At 40.2% G+C, this 21,609-nt stretch overlaps 1 protein-coding gene across 5 annotated transcripts in view; it reads left to right on the top strand.

The window, feature by feature from the left end:
• The window catches only part of LOC143114100 (copine-9-like), a 34,303-nt gene that overhangs the window by 9,047 nt on the left and 3,647 nt on the right, over positions 1 to 21,609 (top strand). The window contains exons 4-17 of one of the 5 annotated variants that reach the window (XM_076275559.1): positions 324 to 427; positions 1,813 to 1,852; positions 2,136 to 2,138; positions 4,853 to 4,929; positions 12,507 to 12,570; positions 13,034 to 13,137; positions 13,379 to 13,483; positions 13,815 to 13,856; positions 14,151 to 14,226; positions 14,362 to 14,415; positions 14,532 to 14,593; positions 15,185 to 15,231; positions 16,930 to 17,111; positions 20,569 to 20,696. In XM_076275559.1, coding sequence (XP_076131674.1) covers positions 324 to 427; positions 1,813 to 1,852; positions 2,136 to 2,138; positions 4,853 to 4,929; positions 12,507 to 12,570; positions 13,034 to 13,137; positions 13,379 to 13,483; positions 13,815 to 13,856; positions 14,151 to 14,226; positions 14,362 to 14,415; positions 14,532 to 14,593; positions 15,185 to 15,231; positions 16,930 to 17,111; positions 20,569 to 20,696 — 1,088 coding nt within the window. Of the gene's footprint in view, positions 1 to 323; positions 428 to 1,812; positions 1,871 to 2,135; positions 2,139 to 4,852; positions 4,930 to 8,752; positions 8,866 to 12,506; positions 12,571 to 13,033; positions 13,138 to 13,378; positions 13,484 to 13,814; positions 13,902 to 14,150; positions 14,227 to 14,361; positions 14,416 to 14,531; positions 14,594 to 15,184; positions 15,232 to 16,929; positions 17,112 to 20,568; positions 20,697 to 21,609 lie in introns of those variants that run through there. The other 4 variants (XM_076275556.1, XM_076275557.1, XM_076275558.1 and 1 more) reach the window with 4 other exon arrangements.

Here is a 21,609-nt window from a genome sequence, read left to right on the forward strand (position 1 = left end):
GATAGGTTGTGTGCTAAGATGATAATTTGGCACCCCGGCCGTGGTGTGACTGGCTGGGGCACCTGTACCGTATGCCGGCGACCCGGGTTCGATTCCCGCCCCGTGGTCCTTACCGGATCCCATCCCGACTCTCTCTCCCACTCACTTCCTGTCATTCTCCACTGTCCTGTCATTAAAGGCATAAAAAAAACCTAAGATGATAATTTGGAAAGACTTGGCAAGATATTATAGTTTCTTATTTTGTCAAATGAAGATGTATGAGTGAATATGATGGCATGTTTTTTTCATGTTTGACATTTGACTGTTTTTGTTTAACCTAACAGTTTGGAAGAACTGAGATGATTGACAATACACTGAACCCAGATTTTGTGAGAAAGTTTGTACTGGATTACTTCTTTGAGGAAAAACAAAATCTCCGATTTGATGTGTGAGTCTTTCAGAATTATTTTTTTTATATAGATATTTTGTCTTACACCAAGTTATCACTTTATATTGTTGAAATAGTAGCGTTCTAAAGTGGTATTAAATTGTTAAAGACCACCTCCGATGAAAATCAAGTCAACCTTGTTAACATGCCCATATGGTGTCTGCAGTTTTACAAGACATATCATGAGCGAATTCAAGCAGTCAATGTCATGACTGAGGATTTCTGCTTTGGATCTCCAGTCGACCAATCACAGCCTCAGTATAATTCAAAATGCAGTATTTTATGACTGAACCTGAACCAATCCTAAGTAGCTGCAGCAGCCTGTAGCAGGCGAACAGTGTAGAGGCCAGATAGATCCCAATTCCTGAAATGAGGAAGGAAGTGTAAAGTTACATTTAAGTACATTTTAGGGGCTATGAGGTGACTTTTTTCATGAAAAAAGAGTATTGTATATTTTAGAGGACCAGAGAAGAAATTTAGGGGGGTAATAAACTGCCGAAGTCTGTCTTAAATGAGATTCTGAGACTGGCTGCAAAAGGGTTTTTTAATAAAAAAAAAAATCCCTTCATGGCCTTACAATGGCTAGCAACTAGCCTCATTTGCTATTCGTGGAGCAGGTTAGCCTTGCCTCTATTGCCACAGCTGCTGACCTGTAGCAACCACACTAAGAGCCTGAAAATACAAAAAACAAAATCTGCATGCGAAACGTTGAATGGAAAGGAGAAATCTTTAGCCATATTTCTGATGATATGAAACACACAAATACACCATGTGGATCAAAAATGTTAAACACTTGATTTTTTTTTACCACAGGGCTTTAAGTTGTGAATTTCAAGATGCGCTACATTTAATCAATGTTATAATGTTATATAATGATTTAGGCCTCATGTTAATCTGCTCCACAGTTCCAACATGTAATCCACAGCTAATAGAAATACCAATTACTTGTGGCTCTAGCTGTAATTGATCATTTTCTAAAAATAATTCTTTGAACTTTGCTGAAAATGTATTTGAGTTATTCATCAAAGGGAAGCACAGTTCTGTATTCACATATCTGTAGCTGTATATGGGAGTCTCTGTGCGTTAGCAATGTCTGTATGCAAGAGGTCACTGTGAACTTTTTTCTCAATAGAGGCCATTACTGGTCTTATTCTCCTTATTTCCCTTTGGAGAACACAATAGAACTTTTTCATTTAGTTATTTTCCGAACTGAAAGTAGCTAAATGAAAAAGTTCTATCACCATTATAATGCTTCAGACCCAATGGCCTCTCACACATGTTTAAACCGCAGTACATTCCCTACAATGCTTGTAGGTAGATCTTGAAGTGAGAATGCATTGCCCCTGTGTCACCATCCAACCCCTGTCTTCTGTCCTGTTCTATAGTTATAGTGTGGACTCCAAAAGCTCAAATATTTCTAAACATGTAAGTTCTGGCATTTTTGTTTTTCATATAGGCTACTGTTTTTGTAATTATTGAATTAATGGTTAAACTTTACTTTAAGGTATTTACATAACAGTTACATGACACTGTCATTAATGTGTCATAAACATTATAACCAAGTCATAAACGTTGATAGATAGAGATAGATAGATAGATAGATAGATAGATACTTTATTGATCTCCAGGGAAAACTCCAGGGGAAACTTTATTGATCTCCAAGGTCACAGTAGCATACAGACAACACACACACATTCACTAACAGCAGAAAGTAATTAAAAGTATATAATATAAAAACACAACTAAGCAATAAGGACAGTAGAAGATAAATCTATACTAAATACTAAATATACTAAAATACAAATTATACTAAATAACACAATTCTAAAAAAAAACAGTATCCACATAGTGGGTGATTAATCAAACAAGATGAGGTCGCAATGACTGAGGCAGGGACTGAGCCTGTGATTCTCTGTGCATAAGGTAAGGTAAGGTAAGGTGCTCTGTGTGAATGAGTGTCATGGTGATGGTGCAAATGAGTAAGTCAAACAGTGCAACAGTGCAAGAATAAAGTCTATATATCTATAACTATATTAAGGAAGGTATAAGTGTGGTCACAGTTCGGCTGTGGCATTGATTGAGGGGTTGTGCATATGTGCTAATATAACACGCAAACAGTGAGGCAGAAGACAGTGGTAAAAAGTGGCTATAGTGGACAGACAGTTCAAGACATGGAGGTGGTGAAGAGGCAGACAGACTATGCGGAGAAGTCTATTTCCCCTCTTCCCTTAAGTGAAGCATTGAACAGTTCAATGGCCCTGGGGACAAATGACTTCCTCAGTCTGTCTGTTGTGCAAGGCAGTGAGCGAAGTCTCCAGCTGATCAGGCTCGTCTGCTTAACAATAATGTTGTGGAGTGGATGACACTCATTGTCCAAGATGTTGATCAGTTTGTTCAGGGTCCTTTTGTCAGATATTGAGGTGATGCACTCCAGTTCAGCTCCCACTCCAGTTCAGCTCCCACTCCAGTTCAGCTCCCACTCCAGTTCAGCTCCCACTACAGTTCAGCTCCCACTCCAGTTCAGCTCCCACTACAGTTCAGCTCCCACTCCAGTTCAGCTCCCACTCCAGTTCAGCTCCCACTCCAGTTCAGCTCCCACTCCAGTTCAGCTCCCACTACAGTTCAGCTCCCACTCCAGTTCAGCTCCCACTCCAGTTCAGCTCCCACTACAGTTCAGCTCCCACTACAGTTCAGCTCCCACTCCAGTTCAGCTCCCACTACAGTTCAGCTCCCACTCCAGTTCAGCTCCCACTCCAGTTCAGCTCCCACTACAGTTCAGCTCCCACTACAGTTCAGCTCCCACTCCAGTTCAGCTCCCACTACAGAGCCAGTTGATGACATACCGCTTCTGTCACTTGCTTCTGTCAAGTGCCATTCGGTTTTTGTCATGACAAGTTAGGGTTAGTAGGGTGTCATGTCATGTCTTATGTAGATACCTTCAAGTAAAGTGTTACTGAATTAATTACATGTATTGAACTGCAAGTAAGAGTTTGGTCATAAACAATAGACCAGTGGTTCTCAACCTTTTAAGAATCACGACCCCTAGAGTTACCTGGTTGATTTTCGGAACCTCACATCCTACCTTCCACCTTCAAGTTCTCTGCACTTTTCTGCACATATAATAATAAATTCAATTTCAGCTTTACTGCTGTGCTTTTAGATTAGATTTAGATTGGAGTCTTGAGTTGAAATAATGTTACTTTTTTCTGAGAAGCCATCTCATAGGCAGTGGATGAGGCTTTTGGATCTACTTTTCCAACTGTTATGAAACGGACAACATTATCATGTTCAACTATTCCTGACCTATCTATTATAACAACAATGCACAGCTAATGGAACAACACAGCCACACAAATGAATACCCCACAAAGGCTGCAATATTGGCAATATTGGTCTACTGCTAATTTATAGGCTGCTTAGTGTGAGCATCAATGTGTATGAGCATCAATGCTGTTAGCATGTGTGTTAAAAATGGTAATGGAAATGAAACAAAATGAATCAGAAGTAATGGTTTAATGTAGAATTAGAATAATTTCTTTTTTTTTCCACAAAATCTGGCAACCTCCAGAAATCTCCAGGTTGAGAACCACTGCAATAGACTCAGTCGAGATTCTTAATTATTATTGGAATTTACATAAACCATTTACATAATCATTAATAGCCTGTTTAATGTTCTTCTGTTGTTCTTTCCACCATGGACTTGCAGAGGGTTGGTAAAACATACTATAATGCATTGTCTGTTCCATCTGCCTTGTATTTTCTTTATTTCTTTCAGTGTTGTTATCGATCTATTTAAGCAATTTGCCTTCAAGAAAAAAAATATTTAAAAAAATATATATTTAAAAATATAAAGTATATACAGTATCAATCCCTCTAAAATGGCTTATAATCTTCAGGTTTAAAAAAGTGTAAAAGAGGAATGTTGAAAAATCTAGTATGTCCTTCCCCATGTTCTCAGTACTGTACAGCACTGTCAGAGAATGTAAAGCAAAGTTTCTTATTTCTTTTACTCATTTACAGTAACCATGGAAATTCACTTCAACTTGCACATGACCAGTAGTCATAATCTATGAGTCCATTACATTTGTATTCATCTCAATTTGAATTCATCTTATCAGTATAAGAACTCAATGGTCAGAGTACTGTATAAGCATTGTTTCAATTCATTCATACATTGTTCTTTTTGAAACTCTAAAATCATTTTGGGATCAGTTTTATTTCATTAGCCTGTTATGTCTTGTTAACAGCATCAATGGCATCTCAAGAAAATAGTGTCTCCTAGATTAGTTCAATGTTATTCACACTTTTTTTGCTTATGTTCATGATGTGGATTCAATTAAATTATCTAGTTACTGATCAGTCAATACATTTTATGTTGTACAATGTAATTATGTTATTGTCTGAATCTCTTGTGTTGCCTTTCAGTCCTTTCTTGGCCAGACATTTTGCACCCTGGGGGAGATCATCGGCTCCAAGGGCAGTCGGCTGGAGAGGACCCTCTCGTGAGTATTCCATTCTGGTCATCAATCACTTCACCAGACACAGGTCAGGTAGTCTCTGAAGGAGCCTGATACAAAATGTCTTGTTTGGAAAAGCATAATGTCTCTCTGGCCCCTCATTTGTATCTGAAACCAACCATGTGTTCAAAGACTAAACACTCATTTGTCTTTAGCTGTTTATACTGTATGTGGTAAATGACTGGCTGAAGTGCCATACCATGACTGCTTGTGTTGCATGACTGCTTAACAGTGCTTTAACTGCCCTTGTATTCTGAAATTCCACTTCCGGCAACTTCCATCCATCCATGACAACTGAAGTGAATTAATCAAATATTCGGCCATTTAGTCAGATCATTTTTCTATGAGAAAGCTGGTAATCTGTAGGGGCACTCACTCAATCCAGCTGTTGTCAACTTCAGACTGTAATGCTTTTGCGGTTCTATCTGTGTGTGCGGTTCAGCACACATCACCCCCATTTCCATCAACTCTATTGGCTACCAGTTCCGTCCCGGATCAAATACCAAGTACTACTACTCACCTTCAAAGCCCTCCACAACCTTGCTTCCCCCTACATCTGCGACCTCCTGACCCCTTACACTCCTTCCCGCTCACTCAGATCCTCTGACCAAAAACTCTTGGCTATCCCCCGCTCCAGACTCTCCACTCTGGGTGGCAGGTCCTTCAGTGCCTTGGCCCCCAAACTCTGGAACTCCCTCCCCCAACCTCTTCGTGCCTGTCCTTCTCTTTCTTTCTTCAAAGCACATCTCAAGACCTTTTTGTTTAATGATCACTTCTCCTCCACACCCAACACATACTGTAGTTCCATACAGATAACTTGTCTTTGTTGTATTGTTTTGTTTGTTTGTTATTGTGTTTTCCTGCCTTCCTACTATGTAAAGCGACCTTGGGTTTGAGAAAGGCGCTATATAAAATAAACTTATTATTATTATTATTATTATTTAGCTCATCAGCATAGTTCTATTAAATTTTAATGAACAAATACAACCTCATGGTTTTGTTTTCACAAACAGCAGCCAATAGACTGTGCTTCATCTCAAGAGGAAATTACATGACCGCGTTGCCGAGAATAGAACAAATGCAAGTGTTAGTATGTAACATAGTAACATATTCCCATTTAGTGGACTTTCATGTTATGATATGATAGCTACAGTACATTTCAGAACAATCTGGTTCTTACTCAAACATGTTATTTGGCTCAAGAGCATGTGTTGCATGTAATGACTTTGAGGAGTAGCTTGACGCTTCTCTACCCACCCATAGAGGCAACTGCTCCTTTTGTCACAGATGCTTTTTAGTAGTGAGCAGTGCATATGATGAGAGTCCTGGAGAGTGCCTGTTGAAACAAACCTTTTTTAGCTTTCAATGTGTTTGTTAACCTTTTTTAGCTTTTGCTGCCAGAATGCCACATATTCCTCATACAGTGCAGGCACCATGCTGTGCGTCCTTGAAGAAATGGTTAAGAAGGGCAATTGGAGCTTTTTGGACTTACTTTTTTGTCTTCCTTTACCCAAGCACATCTCAAGCTGTGAATGAAAGAAGCACTGCTTCTATTTCACCTGGAGGTTTCTATGGTAACCTTTCAGCTCGGAAAGGCAAATTTAGGAAAATGCTTATAATTTGCCCCTATGTTCTAAAGATCAAAACTATGTTGAAAACACCCTGTCTAGATATGACACAGTTCTCTGTAATTTGTCCTTCCTTGTGTACATACCCACACACGAATGGAGAATATAGATCTGCTGCTCTTTTGCTATAATAGATAAAATATCAGTGAGGGCTGTAGGTAAATAGATATTTTTTTCCTGGAAATTGTCAGCCACCACACTTGTTAAAAGCGTGTGACTGGAGATAAAAAAAGAAAGTCAGACAGACTGATAGTATCTAACTGTGAAAACACGTTTTGAAATAGTTATGTTTTGTAGTTGACAGTCAAGAAAGATGAATGTTGTGGCTCATGCTGGTATCCCATATGGCTATCCTGTAATTTTATTGGCCCAGTGAAATCGTCACTTGTCATCTGTCCACAAGGTCCCAGTATGCGTGAAGAAAAAATATAATCATATTATTTGTTGCCCCCTGAGTAACTGTTAAAGCAACACCAAAGAGTTTTTTGTACCTTAAAATAATGTTTCCAAAATCGTTTGAGTGGTTCATCAACTCGTAACAGGGTGAACTGCACTTTCTGCATTCGCTTCGCGGCCCTCTATCGGCTATTACCGCACTATGTAAGTTTGCTGCATCGGGTAGCGGATCTGTAGTTCGATGGAATGAGACATGAGAAACTACAAATTTAACTTGCATCTGATGTCGCAATACATCGTACTTTCATAAAATCATGCAACTTATTCTACCTTGTCTGTGGACATTGTTATTTGCAAAGCCGGTGCTGGATAAACAAATAGTGCGTGCGACAGATGAAAAGTTCTTTGGTGTTGCTTTAATGGTATTGGTCTCACCGGTGTGCATAGCCTCCTTTCCATGGTATCCGGTATTTAGTATACCTAATTTTAGAAAAGAGCAGTTCAGCAGGCAAGAAATGTGGGATTTTCCAACATGACTGTCAATATATGGGTTAAAGGAAAAGATGAATGTTTTACAATTCTGACTTCTGACTTTACAATTCTCTGCTAGATTTACTATACTGCACTGCAAGCCCATGCTGAGTCAGAAACGTCCGTACACGAGTTGAGACTTGACGTGAGATTTGATAGCAACATCTGCTCACGTCCTTTGTTTGGGAATGACTGTACATCTATTGTAGGCCTACGCCTACTTTTATGTCTTAAGTTAATTTCTTAAATGAAAGCCATTGGGCTGACTCTTCTTCTAGGTCAGCGGTTCCCAAACTTTTCCCCCCGCGTACCACCGGCTACATTCCGACTCGGCTCGCGTACCCCCACCATCCGACACATAAACACATAAAAACGTAGGCTCTGGTATGGTCGTGCGTCACATTTGCGCGTGTCCAAGACGTGCTTCATTTTTGCCGTGTTCTATATCCCCCCCCCCCCCACCCACAGGGGCGCCTTAATACCACCCGAGGCCCCTGGGCTATATGTTTTGTAAGGCCCCCCCTTCCCCACCGCAAATATTAATTATGATTAAATGATACCTGGCCCGCGATCTGACCCGACACATAGCGTGCGCTTTTGGTTAATAACATGCAGTGTGAACAGAAAGCCCTCGAATCACGTCCGCCTACCCATGACCTCGCTTATCAAAAAGGCTAGCCTACTGCACGAAAACAAGCGTTGAACTTGTACAACACTGGCTGTAGGCTAAGTTAAAAGATGGGTACACATATATACACATTTAAAAGCTTTTCAAAAGTGCATGTGTTTGTCGTGTCGGGGGGTTCCCAGGAGTTTTTTTGAAATTCTGTCTACTTAACACACCAGTTTAACGCAGTTTGGGAGGGACAGAAATACTTTTAGCCTACAGAACAAGCTGGCTCATGTGACGTGAACATGGCTACCTTATGCATTATCACTACACTACATGGAAACATATCTCACGTTAACAATGGAGAAAACATAACATAGACTATTATATGTGCGAATGGGTTAGCACAAACTTAGATTTTGGTGAACGGAGATGCAGATCACTAATTCATTTATTTGCGCCACAGCCTATGTTCTGCGTTCACTGCAATGAGACAAGTGAAATACATGTTTTTAAAGCCGTTTCATTTCCAGGCAATTTGCTACGATATTTACCTGCTATGCCTTCTGTTTTCATGGACAGTTACAGGAATCCACGTCATTCGTTTATCGTTGCTTCAACTCTCCAGAGTTTGTATGATAAGTTTGTCAGTCAGTTTCAGCCTCTCCTCTAGCTCCTCTACACCCGTTAGGATTTATTACGTTTTGTTACATTTTGTTACACTCTAGAATTGGAGAAGACAAAGGGGGCCTCTGCATGGATGTAGATGTAGAGCAGTACGATGTGCTCAATTATTTAGGCTACCTCCAGAGTAGGCTAATGACGCCGTGAATACGGACACGCCGTTTATTATTATTGATTATCATTATTATTATTAGGAGGCCCCTCATTGGTCGAGGCCCCTGGGCTGAAGCCCAGGTAAGCCCCTGCATTAAGGCGCCAGTGCCCACCCATAATATTTGTCCGTTTCCCGGTTTTAGGTGCGTGCATTTGGTCAGTTAAAAAGTTATGAAAAGTAGCCTGCATAGTAGCCTAACTACATCCACATACAATATCTTATAATAGGCCTACAACAACGCCTGACAAGGATGTATTCGTTTGGACAACATTAGGCTATACAGCCTAGAAAGGCTAAATTTAGGCTACCTTTAGTTTGTTAAATGTAAAGCCTAGCTTAATGTTACCTTTCTTGCCCATCTGAAATAACTCCTAGCTTTGCTCCTTCCCTCCTTTCTGTTTTTGTTGTTTTCAAAAACCTGTTATATCCGCAAAACGTCCCCCCCATGGACCACGGACCATCCAACGCATTCAAAAGTAACGCATTCTATTAGCTATTCCAGGCGTCATGTTTAATAAGCTGCCCTTTTTTTGATGAACACATACAGAGTTTATAAATGATATCCTTTAATTTCATGTTTCTATATCATTATGACCTGATTCGAAATTATGTATTTATTCATAAATTAATTACAAAAGATTTAAAATTTTCATTTTACACCTGTCCGCCATAGCCCTTTTCATCTCGCGTACCCCCTAGAAGCAGCTCGCGTACCACCGGGGGTACGCGTACCACAGTTTGGGAATCCCTGTTCTAGGTGAAAGATTCCAACTCTTACAGTATTAAAACAGAGTTTTACAAGAAAAGCTATCAACAGAGGTGTTCCTGTCTCGTTATTTTAAGGTGGTTACCTAAAACCAATATTTGATCAGTAGGGCTGTAACAATATACGATTCGAAACCGAAATCGCGACATTCATATCCACGATACTGTGTCGCAGTGTGAAAAGGCAGAATCGCGACACACCCTTTCTAGTGTTTCACGCAGTGCTTTGCAGTTTACGCGGCCGCAAAAGCAACCCACATTTCCCGCTTTACTTATCGGTAGCCTACGTTGTCCAAAACGTAGATAAATAAATAATAATTTCATACCTCTCCTTGCTTTCATTGTAGACTATGTGTGCAACTTTACCAAACAGTATAGAAGTAAACCCCCTCTCCTTGCCCCGCTCTCTCTCGCGCTCCCTCCCTCTCACTCTCCCTCCCTCTCCTGCTCAATGAACACGCGCGACTTAAATAAAACATTCACAATCGTGAAAGCAAGGACGCATAGAATACGACTAGCTAAATAACTATTAAATCCCCTTAGCATCATTAGCATGCTGCACATATTTGTTTAAAACTCTTGCATTGAAGTTGACTGATCATCTCAATACCAACGTTTCCCAAAAGGGCCTGTCCCAAGGAGAACAAGTATTACCTTGAAACTTAAACACACATGGGGAAACTGAACAGTCCAATCAGTAGACTATGATAGGCTAAGCTAGCTAACTATGCTACTTTGTTTACAATATTTCCAGGCTTCAACCAGACAGCTGAATTAAAGAGGTAGAGTTGTAATAAAAAATAGTAGGCCTAGGCTATAGGATAATCTGCATAAAGTGTGCTGTCATAAATATCAGTCATTCAGAAAAATATTTTTATATCAGGATATAATAGAATAGATATATTATATTGTGATCCTCTGGTGTTCTAAGGGAGGCTATTAAAATGTTATTTAATAAAATGTCTTGCCCCCCCCCAAAAAAAAAAAAAAATCGAAATTCTTATCGAACCTTGGGTCAAAAACACACCCATGACTGACTAAGAAACATAAGAACAACCCTTTTAAACAATGCGCCTGGGGCAGAGACCAACTTTCTCGTTCCCAAAATAAGGAATGAGAAGTCAGACACTTCGGGCTGTATTTTGCACACTGGCGCATGGCCTAAAACTCGTTAAAACAATGCGCCCAGGGGTGTGGCAATTAACAACCTAGGGAGGGGCCTGGCGCATTGTCTAAAAATCGCTATTGTACACCTGGTCAGAAGTCTATGGCGAGTTGTTTATATGTTATTTTAAGAGCTGTTTAAGAACAGTCATATTGGCAGGTGCCGCACCATCCTTCTATCATTCATGAACGCACACCAGCGCAAGTCCATGCAAAACATTACAAATTGCACGATTACAATGGGAAACATAATTAGAATAAAGATATTACGAAATACTGTACATCTCATGATGAGTAGTTATTCACCATCATTTGCAAATTGGTAATGACGATTAAAAGTGATTAGGGGAGAGGCGAGAGACACGTATGGAGCACAGCTGAAGACGCACTGTCACGAGATATAAGCAACTCCTCTGCAGGATAAATGTTGTTTTATTAAGTCATTTGAGCAATATTAAGGTAAGTGTTGCTTTTTCCAGCCTATGTTTTCGATGGTAACCCATTGTCAGTCAATAGTGAAAGTAACTGCATATAACTGTCTTGTCGTTGACTGACACCTTGGTGAAGTTAGTTTCACTTTGCCAATGAGTTCAAATAATAGACGAGTGCAAATGCGTGAAGGCTATGCTAGGTTTTAGTAAAGCATGGTTTAGGAATGACTATTCCATACAGTCTCGCAAGCAGCCTCCTTCAAATGCGCCGTTGAATGCCAAAATACCGATGCATTTATTTGACATATCGCGCTTTGCGCCGTTAAAGGGAATGACAGATGTCATTCTCATTGGTTTAAATGATGTTACACCCCAAACACACCCATATGACTGATTAAAAAACCTAGGAACACCTTGTTGCGCCATGCGCTCCACGTTTGATAACGAAACCCCTCCCAATGTGAACTGGACATCCTACTAAATTTGAATAAACTATGACGAGTGACGATGCGCTTTAGAATGTCATGTTAGGGCCCTTCGTATGCACATCGTGCTTCAGATTATGCGCTTAGATTGTCAAAATAGAGGCAGTCTGCTGGGGGGTCTGAAATGTCAAGGCAGGTTTGGGGTAATTAGAGAAGGAAAATTAACCTGGAAATATTAACATTACTAACCATATCACCAAACACAATACTAACATTATGTCTTTTGAATGTTTGTGTCAGTTGTTTTCAGTTTTCATTTTACCTTGTACCATTTCTTATATCAGGTATAAAGGGTGGGCAATTTTCCCCAAGAATTAGATGGATACCTGGAGAAAAGGGAAGTAGGATGATGGCTCTAGCTGTCAATCACACTGAGCTAGCTAGCTCTTTCTTTTAATGAGTGAGAGCAAGCTTGCCAGGAGAAGCATGGCTCTGTGGACAGGTCCCTTGTCAAGCAGGTCTAATAATCTGTAATGCTGAGCTCAGGGCCCTGCCTGGCAGATACCCTGGCAGGGGAGGCACTGTGCAAAGCACCTCCTCATGTAAGGATGTGGAACATGCTGTATAACTGCATGAGCAGAGCCATCACACACGTAAACAGAAAGCACAGGACGAAGAACTAGGAATGCCCTCCTTCTGAAGAGGTGCCAATAGTCACTCACTCACTCTTCCCCCTCTATCTGCTCACTTATGCACTCTGTCTCTCTCTTGCAGGGGGATTCCAGGAAAGAAGTGTGGAATCATTATTTTCACAGCTGAGGAACTCAGTAACTGTAGGGTTAGTAAAGCTCCCTGCACAAGCAGCTCACATACACCTTATGAAAACCAGTCTTGACTGAATTTTGTTTTCAGTTTATTTGATATTTTTGAACATGAAGTCTTTTTGCTATGCATTTTTTTTGTGAATTTCCTCAATATCCTCCTGACAGACATGACTGCCAGTCTTTCCTCATTAAATATCTTTGCTGGTGGTGACCACTTCTTCTGCCCTCTATGAAAGAGCCTAGCCTACTACCCCAGTCAATGTCCTATCCGATTATGTCCTTTCATAGACATAGCAGGGATCTCTATGTAAACTTCTCCTTAATTAAATAACTGCCACTTATGGGTAAAAATAACCAAAAACCATGAAAACAAAGAGTTATATGGTAAGTTATATTGTAGCTTCCTTCTGGGTAGAATGTCACTTTTCTGCTTTAGATTTATTTGAATTGCCATTGACAGATGTGGTTATTCTCCAGGATATTGCTACAATGCAACTCTGTGCCAATAAGCTGGACAAAAAGGATTTTTTTGGGAAGTCTGATCCCTTCCTTGTGTTCTACCGCAGTAATGAGGATGGCACGTAAGTGTCAGAACTGTCATTATAATTGTGCCCTATGTCCTATGCTTTCTCCTCATAGTATCCTACACTAATATTCTGCTCATATTCCCCAGAGCATGTTAACAGAAAAGTGGAGCTTTGACCTTATTTTCTGATAAGGAAATTATTTTGGCAGACAATTTGATATCTGTTTTCTATTTAAACAAATGAAAAACCTTTTCTTTATAAAATGCTGAATTATATTAAATTATACTTTTTTTAGGTTCACCATAAGTCACAAAACAGAAGTGATAAAGAACACATTAAATCCGGTATGGCAACCCTTCACAATTCCAGTGCGGGCTCTGTGTAACGGTGACTATGACAGGTGAGACGCATGAACAGATAACAGAATAATGCTTCAAATTCAGCATTGTCTTCGGTCTGAGTATATTTACCTTTTGGAGAAATATTTGAAATTTAAAAGAGAAATATTAAACCATCATACAAAGCAGCTTATACATCAGGAATATGTGGCAATATGTATTTTAGTGCTATTTGCAGTTGTATCATATGGTTTTTGATGGTTACAATTTTGAGCTGCTCTTTCTATTTTTTTAACTAACCAAGTTGATAAGACATGCTGCTTGAGTTTATTATTATTTTTCAAATGTTTTTTCAACCTGTTCTTATTCTTCTTTTTCTATGGGTTTACTCAGAACTGTCAAAGTGGATGTTTATGATTGGGATCGAGATGGGAGGTATTGTGTTACTGCTTCTTGTTTGTTTCAAACAACAATAGTTATGTCATTAAGCATGTTAAATATTCATCTAGAATTTACAGACATTAAACAATAAATTACAGTACATATTATTAGTATCAGTGGGTGGAGCAATTATTGAACAAATGGTATTTGAAAACCTCTAAACACCTAACACTTCCTAAATGCAGGACTTGAGTGGAAAAACCTTTGATCATACAGAGACATTGGGCAACATTATGTTTAAATATTGTCTGAACAGAACTGAATCTATTTCCCCCTCTCGGTCAATAGCCATGACTTTATTGGCGAGTTTACAACCAGCTACAGGGAACTGTCTCGTGGTCAGAACCAGTTTAATGTGTATGAGGTGAGACACACTGTTGTTCACATCTGTCTTCATATATTCACACATTGAGGCTTTGGACATTTTATGAATTACCATAATAAATATGTCACATTGGAAATCAGTCTACTCAGAGTAATCTTCTGTCTTTTTTCTTAGGTTTTAAATCCTAAAAAGAAAGGCAAAAAGAAAAAATATATAAACTCTGGAACGGTAGGCACCATTGCACACTGCACCCATGATATTCTGAGAGCTTAGTGCTCTTGCGTTTATTGTCTTTGTATTAGCTACCCCCATGTTAAACCGCTTTGTGTCTCTAATATATCCAGGTAACGCTTCTCTCCTTCAATGTGGAGTCTGAGTACACCTTTGTGGATTTTATTCGGGGCGGGTGAGTACTTACTTACTTAATGTTGCCTATCTCAGTTTCTGTTAGATGATACCTTTTCCTCTTTATTGGTCTCTGACCTACTTCCATCCTAATGATTTCTTTATTACCGGTTATTTGTTATTGTCCTCACACCAAGCAGCTATTTACCTATTAAAATTAAACTTGAAGGTTCAAGTAAACCTTATCGAGTAAACCAAGTAAATCTTTTGGATTGTGCTTTTCCCTTTTATTTCTATGGAAGGGTTGTGGTTGCATTGTATGTGACTCCAGTGAATGTGTGCATGTTCTCCAGTTAATCCAAGTCGCCTTACTAACTTGATTTACATTACATTACATTACATTACATTACATTACATTTAGCAGACACTTTTTGTCCAAAGTGACTTACATATGTCAACTATATTACAAGGGATTACATTGTCCCCAGAGCAACTTGGGGTTAAGTGCCTTGCTCAAGGGCAAAATGGTGGAAGCTGGGAGTTGAACCGACAACTTTCAGGCTACTGCACAGCACGCTAGCCCAGCTCCTTAACCACTGAACTACCACCGCCCCCAGATTTCTAACTAATAACTGGATTTCTGTTCTAACAGGACACAGCTTAACTTCACAGTGGCCATAGACTTCACTGCTTCCAATGGTGAGTGGGAATATTTAAAAACATAGTTGACCAGAAAACTAGTCTCTTTGTTGTCACCTCACCCCTGTCGGCCCTATCATGCACCCGGCGCAAGGTGGCGCAAAGCGAGACGCAAGGCTTATTCTTATCTTACACTCAATGAAGTGAGGAATTTTTCGACATACGCTCCACTTTTATTAAACCTTGCACCCAGAGGTGTGGCAATTAACAAAACTAGATGTACCGCAGAGCGGTACAAAATATGACCGCCGCCCAGTCCAGCACATTTTTTCCACAAAAATAAATCACGCTGAAAGGCCTATATGATTCTAACTGTCTCACTAAATTGCATTATCCACACTCAATTCTCACTGATATCTGCTAGACAACAAGTACCAAAACATGATTAGTTCATAGATTTCACATGTAAAATTCATTTTATACAACCCCACCTCCATCTTGGCTGTTCATAATTCTGAGAAATTATTGAATTGTGTGCATGTGTGCATGTACATGTTTATGTTATGTGTGTGTGTGTGTTTGTGTGTGTGTGTGTGTGTGTGTGTGTGTGTGTGTGTGTGTGTGTGTGTGTGTGTGTGTGTGTGCGTGCGTGCTTGTGTGTGTGCCTGTGTATGTGCCTGTGCAAGCGTACATATGTCTACTGTGTGAGTATGTGCCATACGTATGATTACTGTGAATGTATGTGTGTGTGTGTGTAACTGTTTGTGCACATGTGTGCACATGGAATGGGTTAACATGACCCCTGGAGGCAAACATATACGGAAAAAATTGGTCATCCTAGGCCCTACGGTTCTCAAGATATTCACAGAAAACTGTGTCTGCCCTACCCTCCTTTCGGGGGGTCCAGTACAGCGGGGGGGCTACAGATCAAAACGAAAAATGACGGTTCCATGCTATCCATGTGGGGTTACATGCCCACCAAGTTTTGTGTACCCCGGTCTTTCAGTGTCCCGGGAATCCTTGTTGGTGTACGGTCAAAACGAAAAACGATGGTTCCATGCTATCCATGTGGGGTTACATGCCCACCAAGTTTCGTGTACCCCGGTCTTTCAGTGTCCCGGGAATCATTGACGGAAATTTGGGCATGCGAAAAAAAAAAAAATTCGCTGCGCGGCGGTCATAATAATAGGCAGATAGTGCAGATGCATATAGGCTATACTCTGCTAGTCACCAACAGGTTTTAGTAAAGCAAGGTTTAGTGGAATCCCTGTTCCATACGGTCTCGCATGCAAGCAGATTCCTTCAAATGCGCCGCTGACTATCAAAATACCGATGCGCTGTTTGAAGTTGCGCTGCTCGCTGTTAAAGCAAATGACAGATGCCATTCTCATTGGTTTAATGTTACGCCCAAAACACACCCATGACTGATTAAGTCACAACAACAACCCTTTTGTGCCCTGCGCCCAGCGTTTGATCACAAAATCAGGCCATTAAATTAGTCATTGTGGACTGGCCACGCCTCTAATGTCTATAAACTTTGCGCCTCTGACCAGGTGTTTCTGATGGCCAGAATAGGGCCCTGTGTGTTACAATGTGTTTGTTTGTGATGGCCAGTGTTTGTTTGTGATGTGTTTGTTTGTTATGATGTGTTTGTTTGTGATGGCCAGAATAGGGCCCTGTGTGTTGATGTGTTTGTTTGTGATGGCCAGAATAGGGCCCTGTGTGTTGATGTGTTTGTCTGGTGCTTGTGTGTCTCAGGTAACCCGTCTCAGCCCTCCTCTCTGCACTACATGAGCCCCTACCAAATGAATGCCTATGCCATGGCACTGAAGGCAGTGGGCGAGATCATACAGGACTATGACAGTGACAAACTCTTCCCTGCTTATGGCTTCGGAGCCAAGCTGCCCCCAGATGGAAAAATCTCACATGCTTTTCCCCTGGTGAGGGTTGACCTCGGTGCATGGCCTGACCAAAGGCATCAAAGTATTTTTGTATCTTTTATGCATTGACTAAGAAGAAATGTGTGTGTGTGTGTGTGTGTGTGTGTGTGTGTGTGCTATTTGATTTACACCCCAGAATAGGTTACACCAGTGGTCCCCAAACTACGGCCGGATACGGCCCGCCACCTCATTTTGGGTGGCCCCCCAAATCATGTCCGTGGTATATAGCATCTGGCCCGCACGGGAGTATGACATCGTCAAACTATGACCTACGCAATTTCTCCCATTCATTCTCTATTTCGAGTCTTAACAGTACACATGTAATACTCTTTTTGTCCACTGGTGGTTGTTTTGGCGCTGTTTTGCGTTTGCCGTTGAAAACAGAATGAAATGTAGGCCTACCTGCAAACATGTAAGAGGCCTATGCTGACTGCATCAGTGCTCAAAGTATTCTAAAAGTTTATCAATTAATTGTTAATAACTAACTAACTTCTATTTAAGTCATATTTCTGGGACTTTCTGGGATAATTATTTCTATTTTTTATTCACTCGTTAAGTTAGAATGGTGGTCATTTCAGATATTTTTGCCAGCACTTCATAAAACTCTCATAGTTTGAGTTATTTGAATTATTTGTAGGATATTACTTGTTCACAACATGAGCTGTGTATGCAAAGACACAGAGTTCAGAGTTCACACATTTTGAATAAAATATAGGCCTATTTTTGGGACTCCCTGCTAACACTTTTGGGAATGCTAAAGTCTTTTTATCAGCATTATTTCATTTGAGCTACATTATACACTGATATGGCATGATGGCAACATAAACACAGCTAACAATGGTATTAAATTGCAGTAGATTAAATGTAATGGAATATTAAACTAAGATAGACTGCTGTTGTTCACAGCACTAAGCTATTTATGGTTACTGATATACTCCGAGTCTCTGGCCCTCTCTTAGAGCCAGGCATAGTGAGCTGGCCCTCGGAAGAAAAAGTTTGGGGACCACTGGGTTACACAAATGTAATAGAATTGTTCATGTGTGTGTGTGTGTGTGTGTGTGTGTGTTTTCTTGTGACAAATGAACGTCTATGCCATTGTCATTCGCTTTCTTGTATGTCCCTGAAATAATTCTACCCATTATACATTCAGTGTGTGTTTATGTGTATGTGTGCCTGTGTGTATTTGTGTGCATGTGTGGATGCAGATGACAGAGTGAACATATGGGAATGAGGGGCATGATTCAGTTAAAGAACTCAGTTTAAGAACTGCTTTTTTTACTGAAACACATTATTTTAGCATGTGCAGCAGAATGTGTTGGGACCAAAAGCATATGAAAGGAGACTTTGACAGTCACTTCCTTAATTTACCATACATCTCTGTCATGACGAGGTCTCTGATTCATGGCTTTTGTCAGCAGTGTTAAAAGAGATGATATTTCAAAAGAGAGCTGATATTTCAAAAGACTACATGTCTTCAGCAGTGTAATCAAGGTTAGAAAATTAACTAAATTGTCAGCATAGCTACACACTGATATGTGTTTACTCATGTTATACCTGTTATATTAACAACGTTTAAAACATACTCCTAAATATAATTAATAGAAATAAACACATGCTGAGTTTTGATTGGGGTGCAACCCAACAGGTTAGGCAGAAATATGATTGAGTGTATAGGCCTATAGTGCTTAATGCTTTGGATGCTGTGCATTTACAGTAGCATAGTTCAGTTGGTCAGAAGTGTCACTCAAATACATCACCTAGACTACCACACTATCTGTGAGAAAGAGAGGATGTGAGAGGATGGTGGGGATAAATGAGTCTATACAGTTCATTTCCATTTTGCTCTTGTCCAGATAGTTTGCAATGGGATAGGAGGTTACGAGACTAACCTTCACCGCCCTAATATAATAATTGACTAATAATAATAGTCACTTTATATGGATTATACTGTATACAGTAGAAGTAACTACATAATGACCTGATGCTAGCTTGAAATGTTTGTTAGTTGTTATTGTTACACCTTACACCTCTTCCTTGTTACCTTTTAAAATGTTTCTTATCCATAGTTAGCTTCTATCAGAGGCCAAAAGTGACAAGCTCTGTAACCTACAGTATGCACAATTTCTCTCCTGTCCACTAAAACCTTGGGTACCAAGTATTGTAAAATAGCATTAGATCTGCTGTGTAGATGACAGATAGATACCCAAAACACTCTTGCATGGCATCATATTATTTTCAAGGGCTTTTCAAGGGCTTTTATTACGAACCTGCACACTTGAGAGTTTTTCAAACCAGGGCTGTGCCCCTTGGTGAAGGGCCACTCATTCACTCCCCTAAATTACTGTAAATATAGATATATGTGTGACTTGTGAGTTGTTTGTGAGTGCTTGTGTGTGTTTGTACGGTATTTGGGAAACAGTAAGTGCAGGGCTGTATACAGTCCAGCCCCCAAACCCACTGGGAATGCTCACCAATCCTGGAACAATTAGCAACCCTGGCATTGTTGAAGTCCAGTTACCTAAGCTCATCATTTATGCTATTGTTATTTATGTTATGTTAAGGACAAAAGCTGTTTACCAAAATAAAAAATCTTACACACATTATGGCACAGCATATGTAGAGCTTTGGAAGATAATATAATTCAAATGAGAGGTTAGGCTCATAAAGTTGCTTCGTTCAGATGCAGTGTATTATCCCTCAGACCATCAATACTCATAAGTCAAAAACAACACAATCAGTCACCCTGCCAGGTGAGAGGAAAAAAAGGTGTTCATCAGCGCAGCTCAGGTTGGGTGTTACAGTTGGTGTTGACAGCTGTTTCTCCCTTCATTATGCTGCTCTGCGGGCGGCTGGCTGCATCAGCCGTCTGACCACTGTCTGCTTTGTCTCATCCAATCACGGAGGCTCTTCATCTGCGTATATCAGGCAGGCTCCAGCACACCTCTCAGCTGAAGTTCTTCCTCACACACAGCTCGGACTTGGCCTTAGACATTTGGAGACACACAAACTCCAGTGACCACAACTCTACACTGATCACAATCCTGAATGTTTCTTCCAAAATATTGAAACATTTCTGGCTGTAAATTATTTACATGATACAAGATAAGAAATAACCTGGGACCTGGGACTCCCATAAATGCAATGGGGAAGTGAGAATAAGGTGATTCCGGTGATCCAGACTGATTGCAAGTGTTGCCCTTCATGGCTACTGAGAGATGTGCCTGGACAAGTGACGAGTCATGATGACTTTATAAATGATATACGTATAAGTTATCAATGTCAATATTTTATGTAATTATTTGAAGGTTGCAGTATTGTATGTAATTATTTAAAGGTTGCAGTATTTTATGTAATTATTTGAAGGTTGCAGTATTGTATGTAATTATTTAAAGGTTGCAGTATTTTATGTAATTATTTGAATGTTTTGTTCATATGTCCGCTGTGTTTGCTCCTGCAGAACAGAGACAGTGAAGATGCCAACTGTGTGGGTATAGAGGGGGTTCTAGAGGCTTATTTCGAGAGCCTTAGAACAGCACAGCTGTATGGACCCACCAACTTTGCACCAATCATCAACCTTGTGGCTCAGTAAGTTTTTTATATTTGGTATATTAAATCCTATACTGTAGTGTAGGGGCAGCCGTGGTAAGGGCTATGGGCTTGTAACCGAAGGGTTGCCGGTTCGATCCCCAACCAGTAGGAAAAATATGGGCGGGGGAAGTGGTTGAGCACCGCTCTCGCGGGCCCACATCCATGGCTGATGTGCCCTTGAGCAAGGCACCTAATCCCTCACTGCTCCCCCCACTATACTTATACTAACTTATACATCCACCATCCACCCTAACACACATTTCAAACTTCATTCTTACAAACCTCCCTGAAGAGCCATCTCCATTACCTTTCAAATTCCGATTTCAAATAAAACACACAGACCTAGACATGGTAACATTGCTGACTCCCCAGACAATGTGTTCAGAACTGTTCTCTCAAAATATCTCCCTTCCCTACTCTCTCCATCTTCACCCTATGGGGTGAAAACTGCCAGTCTAACAAGCTTACTATTTGTTATTCCTTCCAGAGGTTTCCAAATATATTGGTCTCAAATGTCTCCCACATATGCTGGCAGAGGCACTGGGAATGCTGATTAGATTTGAATCTTACCTTGACCCAAATGGTTTCACTGTTTTGTTTACTTGGTACCACTGCTGCGGCTCAATACACTTAATGATTAATGACTTGATGACTTAGGTTTTTAACAATGTTATTTTGGCCCCATTTTCTCTCCTGCCCATTTATAATAACTACCCACATGTTTTAGTTCTGGCCGCTATTGGATATTAAGACTTGCATGCATGCTCTGCTGGAGCATACTTTACTGGAGTAGACTTGTTTTTGTTTTATTTATTTATTTATTTTATTTCAGAGCACATACCGCATCTGTCTCCAGTTGTCTTCTTTATTTATTTGGAAGAGTTTGTTTTGAAGGGAAACGCCGGTACTG

This window comes from Alosa pseudoharengus, unplaced genomic scaffold (assembly GCF_046254945.1).
Source record: "Alosa pseudoharengus isolate Yale_2024_CS ecotype anadromous, Long Island Sound unplaced genomic scaffold, YU_APseudo_1.1 YU_APseudo_1.1_scf_9, whole genome shotgun sequence".
NCBI classification, from domain to species: Eukaryota; Metazoa; Chordata; class Actinopteri; order Clupeiformes; family Clupeidae; genus Alosa; species Alosa pseudoharengus.